The following is a 12,918-nucleotide window of genomic DNA, read 5'->3' as shown; positions in this document are numbered from 1 at the left end:
TCGACGGGTAGGTGTGCAAATACCAGCCCCCACAAGGTTGCGTATCAACTGGACTTGGATTGCACGAGAATGCGGTCGAGCCGGATAGAAGTGCGTGGATATACGCTACAAACACACATGACTGAACGGGAAGGAAGAATTTCCGTTTGACCCAGCGGTCGCCGAAGTCAATTGGAGTCAATTGGCTCCATGGGACAGACTGAGGGCGGTGCGGTGTAACGCAGCGGCGGCCGTCAATGATTGCTCACCGTTGTGCGCGGCGATCACAGGACCGGGCTTGCGCGATGACTTGCTCGTGCAATCAGGAACCGTGTTGTTCGTAACGAAATAGGAGCGACAAGGCGACGACCGAGTTTACTAAGGCAGTAAATAGATAAATGCGAAAAAGAAATACAATTTTCACGTGCAAATCGTCATCCTTCGGCAAAACTTCTTTTAATGCTTTTAATGAGTTAGCATTCTTACCGTTAATCACGCACTTTCCGGGCTATCTATCTATCTATCTATCTATCTATCTATCTATCTATCTATCTATCTATCTATCTATCTATCTATCTATCTATCTATCTATCTATCTATCTATCTATCTATCTATCTATCTATCTATCTATCTATCTATCTATCTATCTATGTTGGTCTCTATGTATCTATAAATACATGATGTTCCTAACCGTTTTCCCAACTACCCAGGTCACTCGGTGGTCAGTGGTCGAATGGGTAGCGCGTTGGGGTTCTGTGCAGAGGTAAGACGGGTTTGAAATCAACCATCGGACCGACTTGGGTCACTGAGCCTGTGGCAATGTATACATACCTGCCGCTCTTCAAAGAACCTCATTCACGCCGAGGTGGGTCGCTGTGGATGTGGAAGTGGGTGGGTACCGCTGTTCGAAGGAACTCTTTGAGACGGATTGGAGTACTGGGCATGTCACTACTGCGTAAGAACACGATGCTTTGTCGACCTTCTCAGTCGAGATGGCGGGAAATCGAACAAGAAATAGTATCTACACGAGTTGCAGATTATGAACGAGGTGCTCCTATATATATTTGATTGCTTATAAAAAAGCGCATGTTGGAATCAATGTAAAGTGAATCTTTAGAGAAGTGGTCAGCTAAACGCATTGCATGCAACTAAAGGCGATGCGTACAATTCTGTTTATTTTCATCCAATGCAGCGGGTAATGTCATGCATTGTTCGTGCTTTTGCTCTACACCGTTCACAAGCTATGCCGAACTAAGTTTGCAAACCCCAAATAAGGTGGATGGCCACAGTGCGAGACGTCGACGCAACGATGTCACGGGTACGAGGGCGATGTACGATGCTTGTCGAAGGAAGAATGCATGGTGATGAGACGCGTGCGCATGCAAAGTAGGAGGCATGTCTAAATATATTTCTATATGCACTCCTTCTGTCAGAAGGGAGCGTAACCGTTTTGAAGGACTGGCCAAGAATATAAGCGCGAGGGTATAAAAGCGCAAAGCGCAAGTATGAGAAAATTTTGAAAATCAAAGTGATTGAATATCATGCGCTATTCCATTAAGAGGTACGCATGAGCCGACATTACGTCTACGTTTTATGTCGTGATGCATTCTCTCATTACGTATAACTGGCACTGCTTTCATTAGCACTGATTTGGTGGCCAAAATATCCTGCTATAAAGCCGGAACATCTGGTGGCACATATTCAGGTAACCAAAAAATAAAAAATAAATAAATGGGTACCCCAATTACAACAAAATAAAAGAAGCCGTTCAATTTCGTCCACCTTCTACTTAGAGATACCTCCTAGCCGACGCCATATGTACAGGTTTGATGTCGTGAGTCATCGTCCCTTGATTACGCAGAACGCATGTGCGCTCACTGCCACTACTTTGTCAAAATTCAGCGCTATGTAAGTTGTCCATTCGGGGAGAAACGCTACTTATGTACTTCTTACACCGTTACACCGAACTCCAGGAGGGTAAGACAAAAAAAGCTATACTTAAAAATAATATTATTTTTACGTGGAAATGGACAAACAAGGCGTTGACACGAGTCGCTAGAGCAGGTCTCTGGTGACGAAATGAGCTTCTCTGGCAGACGTTAGTGCCAAATCGTCTGCCTGAATGAGCCAGGCGGTTTGGCTGGTTTGGCTCGGAATGACTCAACCACCGTCGCGAGGTAGCTTGACCTATTAGGCAAAGTGCGTATAAACGCGGTCGGGCCGTCCGTTATGCTGCGTTTATCCAGTTGCGAAAAACCAGAAGCTGTCTGCAGGTTCTGTTTTCCTGCCTCTATTACTGTCGTCGTTGCTACATTGCGTGGCGTGAAAAGAGTTGCTCGAAACGCAGTCGGCTGCGTCACTACGCTCTCAGCGAACATCCTGTTCCCGAGCCCCGTGGCTCTTACCTGTTACTGCGTCCGGGGTTATAGAGGATTCCAACACCCGCGATCAGGAGCACATTTTTCTAGGTGCTTACGCTTGCTCCTGCTTAGTCGATAGAGGGGCAAATAAACAGTGATCAAGATGACAGATTGGCATACTGTTGTGGTTCTCTTTCACACAGTGAGTGATCCACAGAGCCCAAGCAATTAGGCTTCCTCGGGGGCGTGGAGAACTTCAGCAGCGCTGTAGAGCTGTCGCGTTCCAAGGTCAACTATACAGGGTGGTCATTTTTAAGTTTTACGGAATGTTTACAAATCGCCTGTGGCAGATAACATAATTCTAGTCCTTGAGCTGGATTATTCAGAGAGTGGACGTTACTTGCACGTGAAATTAAAACACGTTTGCAAATAATTACCAAAATTCAGTAATTGTCTTCTTAATTAATTACTTTACCATACATACTGCAATTTACGAACTGTAGCCGGTGAGTTTGCAAGGCGTACCCAATTGGAATGAATATCCAGAATGAGACCATTGTAAATGCACCGTGGTTCCACTTACTTCTTTAACAAAACGTTCTTTTATGCATTGGAGCACAAAAATAACTGGAGCGCCCATGTATTTTGTCCCACATTTCTGTAAATAATATCTCGAAACTGGTGTCATCCTGAAAATTCATTTCAGGTGGATACCTCTTGCAAACTCGCCGGCTACAATTTTAAATTGCAATGTGCCGTAGCGTAATTAATTAGGAAGTTAATTCGTTAATTTTCGGTAATAGAATATGCGTTTTGATTTCTTGTGCTAGTGATGTCCGCCTATTTGAATGATCCGGCTCAAGCACTATAATTACCCGATTTCTTCCACAGGCAATTTTTTTTAATTTCATAAAACTTAAAAATGATCACCCCTTATAGCGAACTATCCGGGGCTTTATCTTTGTGTTCGTTCATTCGTTCGTTCGTTCTTTTGTTTGTTTGTTTGTTTGTTTGTTTGTTTGTTTGTTTGTTTGTTTGTTTATTTGTTTGTCACAGCAATAGTTGTCATAAGAAACACCCTTATACTCGAAACTTGTTTTATCACCATTTTCGTGCATGATGATCGTTCAAAAACAATACCAACATTTTTTTTCCTCGCCATTTTACGCGTTCCTTGTTTTGTTTCATTTTGCTTCGCTTTCGCAGTCACCATAATCACGGAAAAAGCGTCTAGCTTTGGCGAGGTTGCACCGAAGGCCCAACGTGCACGTTTCCGCCTCATTGACCTCAACCAATGACCTATGCATATGTTAGCTTCTATGGCAAGCTGGCGTCCCCGCCTTAAGCTCCCAGGGTATGTTTTAAGAGAAAAAATTGATTTGTGGGTTTTACGTGCCAAAACCACGATCTGATTATCAGGCACGCCGTAGTGGGGGAAATTTCGACCACCTGGGGTTCCTTAACGTGCACCTAAATCTAAGTACACGGGTGTTTTCGCATTTCGCCCCCATCGAACGTATGTTTTAAGAGCTTGTGTGCATGTGCAGCACTATACGTTAAGCACTATAGTTTCACGTAGTTTCTCTTGATATACATGCCGCCTGCATGGCTTTCCAGACGTAGCAGGAAATTGGAAGCTCGGTGAATGGCATTGGGAGTTTACCTATGCCATTTAGAAAGGAAGGGACCTTCGAGGCCGCTGCTAAAGTGCGCGAGAGCTGATGGCGGAGAGATTGAACGCAGCTGAGAGGACGTCCCCGGAGGGCTAACGAAACGTGTGTGAGCTGGCGCACGTGCTAACGTCCAGGAAAGAGAAGGCGCACGCGCACGCGGCTTCGGCAGATCGGACAGCGAACGGTGTTGTTGTCGTACCGCTCTTTCAAGGCTTGTTGTGGACACACTCGACCGAAGGGGCAGGTGCCGCGTTGGTTGATGCTCGTTACCAGTGTGTCTTCGAGCGCTGTCAGCACAGCCATGCCTTACATGTTGGACAACGACGCTTTCGGGGACCGAGAGTACTGGGACCGTGTGACCATGGAAAATATTCAGGAGTTGCGTCTGCGTTTGCAGCAATGGCCGGAAAGACACGGTGAGAGCAGCCGATGGTGTCATGTATCGATAAAACTGGTTGCCGAAGGAAATGTTTTCGACGCCTTAAATCCAGAAACGTGCAACTGTTATCGGCTACGGATTAAGGTACCAATAATACGAGTTCCCAGTCAACGCGCGAGTTTTCTTATCACGCTGCCGTTATATGATTACGTCAGCTTAAATAAATTTAAATAATCGCTCTACCATGTTCATAGCATTCGAAAACGAGCTCATTTCTTAGGAGGCAGTCTTGTAGCGCAATATGCTGTAGATTTCTTCCTGTGTGGTACGCCCCGCGGTTCTGCGTGGAGTGAGTGCTGGTGAAGGGTTTTTACCTCGTAACAGTGCTAATGGAATTAGTAATTTCCATCGGGAAGGCGAACAATAATATATACTGAAGGTTTAAGCAAATTGACATGTAAATGCCTAGTTGCGATCATATGCCTCTATGTCTGCACCCGCACGTATTAAAAGGAAAGAAAGAAAGCAGTATGCATTGTCATCATTCTATATGTCATACCCTATTACTCGTACGGAAAGGATTCTGAATTCATACTGCGTTGCTATCATTTTCCCTCAAATATACAAAAAGCAAGTCGAATTGTGAGAGCGTGCACGTAGCCTTGTCAGCGTGGCTAGCGAGATGACAGTGTTCCAATCTCGTTCCTGAGAATCTATGCGCCATGTTGCAAGCTTAGTTTTTATAACAATATAATCAAACCGTCGTATCACGCTATGCCTTCCACGCTATGAATGCAATTAACTTTTCGCTTTTAACTTTTGCCTGTCAGCCGCCGCGGTGGCTCAGTTAGCTAAGGCGTTGCGCTGCTGAGCACGAGGTCGCGGGATCGAATCCCGGCCGCAGCAGCCGCATTTCGATGGAGGCGAAATGCAAAAACGCCCGTGTGCTTGCTTGCGTTGTAGAGCACGTTAAAGAAACCCAGGTGGTCAAAATAAATCCGGAGCCCTCCGCTACAGCGTGCCTCATAATCAGAACTGGATGCAAAACGCCAGAAAGCAGATGAAGAAAACTTTTGCCTGTCATCACAGAGAGAGGGCTATACAGAAAGTTGTTCTTGCCAAAAGGCAAACGTAGATTAACCACAAGACAAAAGCAGATATATTCTCAAGTTTACAGCAGAGAATAACCATTTGCATTTCCTGAGGATATATAGCAGTGATCATATATAGGAAAAGAAGGAGATGGTTTTTTGAAGTCATGTTACCTGCGCAATCGCTTTCAACAGCAATAAAAAAGTGACGGTACAATCAATAAATACATGTAAGTGGGATTTTTTCATCTGAAAACTTATCTTTAAACTCAAGTAAATCTTAACTGATGTAACAATGAACGGAGTAACACTGCAGATCACGCTGTCACTTATTCACTGTCGAGAAAGCAGCAATAGTTCCAAATTAGGTCACCAGTCGCAAACATCGGTGGATTATTATCGCGCTAGTTAGACAGATATAGGAAGGTACGAGAGCGAGTTATGAAAAATGTAATTATAACCGAAAAACGTATAAGCAACACTTACGTCAAGTATTTTCTCCAGCTGCTACGCTATAAAATTATGCTAAAAGTGCCAGGTATTGTACTCAGCTCAGTGTGCTGTAGGAGTAGCTATTAGCGTGGAGGGCAATTCCAGACATGCATGATTGCGTTTGACAGACACTTCGATGCACGACTGAGGTAGTAAATAAATGGCGCACATGCAAATATGTCAGGTAGATAAAGAAGGCACCGACCATAGGAACGTCTGTACAAAAGTGCGCGTTTCATTGCGCCTCTTTTTACTGGTTTCTGACAAACAAGCCAACTTAGTCCAGTAAACAAATAGACCAAGTTGCGCATAAGAACATGACTGCCTCCAGTTCTCATGGTCTGTTGAGGTTAAACTTATATAGGTGTTGAGGTAGTTACATCTCTGACAGAAAGATAGAGGCTTATAGTGTCACGGTAATGGTATTCATTTGCTTCTATGAGACGGAGATAGTGTCACCTTTCAGAAAATATAAAAACTACGAAACCTGTGAACTCTGGTTCACTTTAACTTGCAATGCTTATTCGTTTAAACGCCTCCGTCAGTGGGCCTCTTTGATTATCTGTCTATGACAGTTCCGGATTGTCCGAGATTCTGCACAGGCAACGCTCATTGGCTGAAAGCACTGCCTCGAGCTGTCCGGGACTGTCAGGGACTGTCAGGGATGGATAATCGAAGAGGCCCAGTGAATACAGCTGAAAAATTGAGTGCGAATATCTGTAAAGACGCCGCTCTTTCGATCCTTTGGTTTCTGGACTGTGTTCACCCAACATGCACTTGTACCGCATGCTTAGCGTCTTCGAAACTGAAACAACTGCTAGCTGTTGAATGACGTACTAGACATGTATTACCGCATTGCCCTGATAGTAAGGCATAGCTAAAGACAACCACAGTGGTGCCGTATATTGACATTGCGCCCAATCATAAGATGTTAGCAAAACCTTATTTTGTACCGATTATTCTTGCCACCAAAATAGTGACAGATATCCCTGTGACGATAGGGTATTGACGAAGAATTTACGTCAACATGTATTTGGAACAAAGTCGCACACTGAAAGTTGTATCTACGTTCCATTGAAGTGGAATTAGATGGCAAAAAAAGAAAAAAAAACCTGGAAAGGCAGACAATATAATAAAATTAAATCGTCGTCTGCAGGTGTACAAGCCGGGCAGAAGGCAGGCAAACTGGACAGACATTCGGCACATCGCATACCCTCTATATCCAAGTGAACGCTGTGTGGGTTACACAATCACAATACATACAATCGCAAAAAAAAAAGCAATCAATGCACTACAGTTTCACAGACAACCAGTCACTCCAGACGTCTTTAGGCAGCTTCGGCTCGGCTCATGTCCAACCGGGCAGTGCTACAAACCCTGGCCGGACCCTTTCAACTAAGCTGCAATGTGGCGTCACCTTTCTCTGTGTGGAGCCGCAGCCCGGGAGCCGCAGCTGGTCGAATCACCAAAACACCGGCCCTGATGCCCCAGTAATTGCATGCCCGGTCCCATAACGACACTCAAAGCCCCAACCTGCCTCTTTGTCACTTTATATATGGGTTCGCAGATACCCCAGCTCAGTACTTTTATAAAAACAAAAATTGCCTCGACCTGCTTGCAGCGGAATGCCGCGAATGAAATTAGCTCAGTTCTCAGCTTACTTTTGTTCGTTGTTGAAAAGACATTGTCTGGCCAGGCACTAGTGCCTGTCGCTTCATAAAATCAGGCATGAAGTTGGGTGGCAGATGGCAGCACGAGGCCCCCAGCTCGAAAGCTCTGTCCAGGCATAGAACAATGCGTCCTCGAGTTCCACCCAAATTCCAAGTTTGGAAGGATTTAGATGGTTTAAACTTCGTCGAACTCGCAAATTTCCGCAGCCTTCATTTAACATCGTAACATGACACGCATATTCGAGAGAAGTTTTCCGTGACAACAATGGCAGCACGTTGGCGAAGAATGTCGGAAGAAATTTTCGTACGAAGGCAGTAAAAATAGAGGAGAATGAGGCAAAAGTGCCTGATAATTTTTTATATTGTGTAATCGCTCGAACGGATTCAGTATTTTTCTAGCTTACGTCAAAGTATATTTCTTTTCTAAAGATACGTTATTTTAGACCATTTGAAGAACTTTTCTGCTCTACAATTTTGCCATAACACAGTGAGGTGCAGTGATGTGGCAATTTGCGGTACTGAACATCGTACATGTTTGTGGAGAGAATTGTGCATCTTCTGCGTCTCTTTCAACGACGCATTTGCCAGAGTCCGACGTCCTGTTGGAACACTCCGCGTGAGACGAAATTAAATAAACGTACGCGTACGTCTCTCTTTAGCTTCTAACGGAGCACCATTAATTATTGACGCTGTGTTTCTACACATCACTAATTATCCAGTGCGGATTAACGGAAGTTCATTGACAAACGTGTAATAAATCCCTTGATCTTCAATACATCCAGAGACCGTCAATAAACGCTGGACGAAGTGGTTTTCGAATGCTAATTCTGCGCACCTTTCCCGAACAGAATAGGTAAACACTTGAAGCCGAGAAAAAAAAAAAGCTATTGATGCCTGCACCCAAAAGTAAAGACAAGCATGACATGTTTCTTTGACTCGAACGTCAGCCTTGTGAATTTTACGTCTATGCTTCAAAACCCTAGATATTTTAGAACAGTTTCCTGGGCTACATTTTATGTTTTTACCTTTAGGCTTATGTGACGCTAGCCACGAGTAACTACGGAAGCTAAATAAGCTTCTTCAAAATTTTTATATAGCTTGCTTCAAATACTTGCTTTATAGGCCCACAAATTTTAAACAGCCACATGTGTTACCGCACCCCGTTCTTTCTGTCGGCGTTTTTAGCATTTGTAGATGCATTCGATGAAACCTTGCCTTCGTTCAGTGCATTAGCGAAATGTAGCCAGCCCGTTTTCTTGATAGCTTAAGGGCGGCCTGTGCTATACACTCGGCATATTGCCATATTTTTCAAAGGCATTTCACAAGCGCTCTTCACAATTTCCCAAGCGGTCGCTTCCTGCGAGGATATTATTCAGCCATATTGCTGAAATGGCTTCTGTGGAATTTACCTACACGTTATTTTGCCATTCCAAAATAAAGGGCATTGTCGGACACTGAAGCTGAAAGTATCAGAAAAATATTCTTTACTAAACTTCTTCCTTCAAACGCACGCTTTAGTTCAGCACGAAGGTCCTTCCGTATAGGATCACATAAGATTGTCGAATTATTCACTTTATTATTGGGAAAATATTGATACGAAACAGCCACCAGAGTGTGGCTGCACTGAAGAGGAGGAAGACGACGTGTTCCCGCTTGATATAGCGTCGCCATCTTGGCCTCCATTGACTTCCATGTAAATAAATTGTAAATAGCATTGGGCATCAGCTACACGCAACAATATTAAAGGTGGGTTACAGCCTTAAAACTTCACGCATAACTTTCTGTTACAACGAAATACTTGACTTTATAACTGGACACAGTGCTCAGAGATAAAGATGGGAAACTGAGATGCTAGTCGGAAAAGCGTCCCCACACTGGGAAAGAGTAGTCAGGGAAAAAAGCTATCTGGGCCATTATAACGTTGCAATGCTCTCCGCTTGATTCTATGGCACTCTTATCAGCCACGGTTCATTGCCAACTGATCCTATTGATAACGTTGGCGGAGTGTCGCTCTGATCAACGACTAAGCGCGAAAAGCACGAAAAAGACAGGCATCGGAAAAGGCATCGCTACAAAATCCCGGCCGTATTATGTAAGGACCCTTTTCCTTCGGTTCTATTCATTTCTTGTCACCCGTGGCAGCAAATGGCCGATACCGTCAATAGCGGTTTCGTGCAAACTAATTATCAAGGGTAAAAATAATGAAAAATAAAAATAATTCTTATGTAATACGTCCCCAGGCTAAGGGGCTTATGGTGCCCTCATATTTCATACGCTGAGACCACAAAATACATCATGGCTTATAAAACTAAGCACGTGGTAAACAAGGCACAAGCCAACGCAAAGCTCTTTGCTGGTTTGTTTGTTTGTTTGTTTGTTTGTTTGTTTGTTTGTTTGTTTGTTTGTTTGTTTGTTTGTTTGTTTGTTTGTTTGTTTGTTTGTTTGTTTGTTTTTATGTGTGACAATCTTGTAGAACATAATAAGATTGCTTCTTGGCTTTTTTTTTTTTTTTTTTTGCTTTTTTGAGGACGGAGTTGATTTTTTGCCTTTGGATTCCTTTCATCTCCATCACAGGAGCAATAGCCATACCCATGAGTTCATGTAAACAAAAATAACTTCGTGTTGCGCAGTGTCATCGGACACCAACAAAATGCCCAAGAAGGAATGCCCATTACTACGCTGTGATAAATGCCCACAGCCCTTTCCCCTAGAGTGTAAACTTACATTCCACCGCAGCGCCGCACATTATTGTGAACTACGGAGTGTCTCAACAAAGCTGACAGCATTCGGGAATACTTGCACTTTAGACAGGTTTTTCGTGGTGCTTTCAAGTAATTTCTGTCACCAAATGTCTTCAAACCTCTGGTGACAAGAGCTTGTGGTACGTAGTAATAATGTGCGTATTGCGACACACACAACGTACAGTTGTCTCCGAGTAGGTTCTATGGTTTGAAAGTATGTAGTATCCGGAAGTGCTTTGATGATTAATTCAGTCCGAGTCGGCACGTTGAAAACGTGCGTCTTATTTACTATCGAACTTCACATCCCCAGTTGCCAAATATGAAGCGCCTGCTAACGGCCATATTGCTGCTCATTACTTTAATAACAACTACCAGTTTGTGTGCTGTTATATCTAGGAATAATATTGTTACGCGAACGAAGGATTAAGCACTGGATACTATTCACAATGTATATTTACAAAATACAACTGCAGTGCTGGCCAGTTCAGCCGACAGCTCGAGAGCAAGGAGCATGCAGTTCGCCTTCTTCGTCGGGGCGCCCACGCGCATCGTCCACAAGAAACACGCAATATGCATGTATCATTATCCCCGGCGGCAGAAGCACCGTCCCGGTGCGTCTAAATATCGGCGGTAACAGGAGAGTAATACGGTTTGAGGCATGCGACATGCACAACGTCAGTGGAAGTCGGGGCAGATGAGGCACAGGTACTGACTGGGGCGATTTCATAAGTAACTGGAGTCTTGGCACGCGGCACTCGATATGGTCCTGTGTACCGAGACAATATGCATTTCTGCCTAAATATTTTTAATTCGATTTATACATACTGCCAATTTGATACCGGAATTTCACAAGGGCACAAACGATATTGAACATGATAAAATAAAATCAATAAAAGTCGTGCTCTACATTCTATAGTGGTACAAGTGTAGATACAGGGCGTTTCAGCGAACACGTTCAAAATTTTTTAAAGGTTGCCTGTGGCAGATGGCACAATTCTATAGTTCATGACCTGGTCTTCGAAGAGGCGGACATTACTTGCAAAAAATGAAATGCATAATCGACTAATTAATAAATATTCACTAATTAAGTTTTTCATTCATTATCTTATGGCCCATATTGCAATTTACAAATTCTAGCCGTGGAGTTCGCAAGGCGGACCCACTTGGAACGAATTCTCAGGATGACACCAGTTTCGAGATATTAATTCCCGAACTTTGCGGAGAAATGCATTGGCGTTCCAGTTACTTTTGTGCTTCAATGCATAAAACGAAGTTTTGTTAAGAAACTGCGAGCTTGCGCTGACCTAAGGTAATTAGTTAAAAACCAAATTAGTGAATGTTTGTTAATTCGTCAATTATGTATTTCCATTTTTTTGTGCGTGTAATGTCCTCCTCTTCGAGTAGACCAGCTAATGAATTAGAATTGCGCTATCTGCCACAGACAACTTTTAAAATTTTTTTTAAGTGTTCGCTGAAACCCACGGTATAGTACAAGTCAGTGTAAACGCAGTACTAGTTTAGCAAATACGTGGTAGCAGGACAATATACTTTACAAGGCAGTACTTGGTGGCCAACAAACTTATGAGCTAGTGCACAATGAAACACTTTGAATGCCAAATTTAATACATTCTGCTTGAACACTTCCGAGTTGATAAACGCACGCAGTACAAGCGAAAGAAAAAAGAAGTATTTCTTTAAAAAACTTAATTCTGGGGTGTCATGTGATAAAACCACGTTCTGATTATGAGGCCCGTCGTAGGTGGGGAAATCCAGATTCATTTAGACCACCTCAATTTCTTTAACGTGCCCCTAAACCTAAGTGCACGGACCGTTCTTGCATTGCGCTCGCACCGAAATGCAGCCGCCACATGCAGGATCTAACCCCGCGACATCGAGCTCAGCAGCGCTACACGATAACCACTGGGCTACCGCTACGGGTGGAGCATGTATTTAACAGATACACGTTGACGGTGTATGTTTCATATTTCACGGTATATATAGATGGTCTCCTCTAGAGAAACAGGCTAATTCCCCTTCATCTGCGAGCTTGCGCTGACCTTGTCCTCGAGGAAAAACCGCCGAGGTGAGGCGAACGAGAGCCGCTTCCTCGTGGAACGCCGCGCGACGTGGCGCACGAGGCAACGCGGCCCTTTGACGTCATTCGAGTGAGTTTAATCCTTGGAACTCGCCAACCAGCGGCACCGGCGGTGCAACTCTGCCAGCTTGGCATTCTAAGGCGAACCCTGTCTCATGGCAAGCGCGCTGCTAATTTTTCCCAGCCGTCTCTCTTTTTTTTTTTTTTTTCCCTCTGCAGTTGCGTGCATGTTTTCAGACTACTTATGAAGTGCACACGACTGCACATCACGCACAATAAGAACTTTCTTGAGTTCCTTTATTTTTTTTTTCTTAAGCCGCTACGACTATGCAGCGTTGTGCAAGCTATATTGTTTGTTTGTTGTTCTCGAACCTAAATCTAGAAAAATAGGAAGGTGCTACAAAGGAAGTGTTTTGTAACAGGGGCCGAGCGTATAC

At 43.8% G+C, this 12,918-nt stretch overlaps 1 protein-coding gene across 2 annotated transcripts in view; it reads left to right on the top strand.

The window, feature by feature from the left end:
* The first annotated feature begins 4,082 nt into the window (after positions 1 to 4,082).
* LOC119443025 (motile sperm domain-containing protein 2) overlaps positions 4,083 to 12,918 on the top strand; it is a 32,001-nt gene continuing 23,165 nt past the window's right edge. Inside the window, exon 1 of one of the 2 annotated variants that reach the window (XM_049662548.1) lies at positions 4,083 to 4,429. In XM_049662548.1, coding sequence (XP_049518505.1) covers positions 4,273 to 4,429 — 157 coding nt within the window. In that variant the 5' untranslated portion in view covers positions 4,083 to 4,272. The remainder of the gene's footprint in view (positions 4,430 to 12,918) is intronic. The other variant, XM_037708145.2, reaches the window with a different exon arrangement.

Source organism: Dermacentor silvarum, chromosome 2 (genome assembly GCF_013339745.2).
Source record: "Dermacentor silvarum isolate Dsil-2018 chromosome 2, BIME_Dsil_1.4, whole genome shotgun sequence".
NCBI lineage: Eukaryota > Metazoa > Arthropoda > Arachnida > Ixodida > Ixodidae > Dermacentor > Dermacentor silvarum.
Note: the sequence above shows the minus strand (reverse complement) of the source record. Positions and strands in the feature narration are given on the sequence as shown.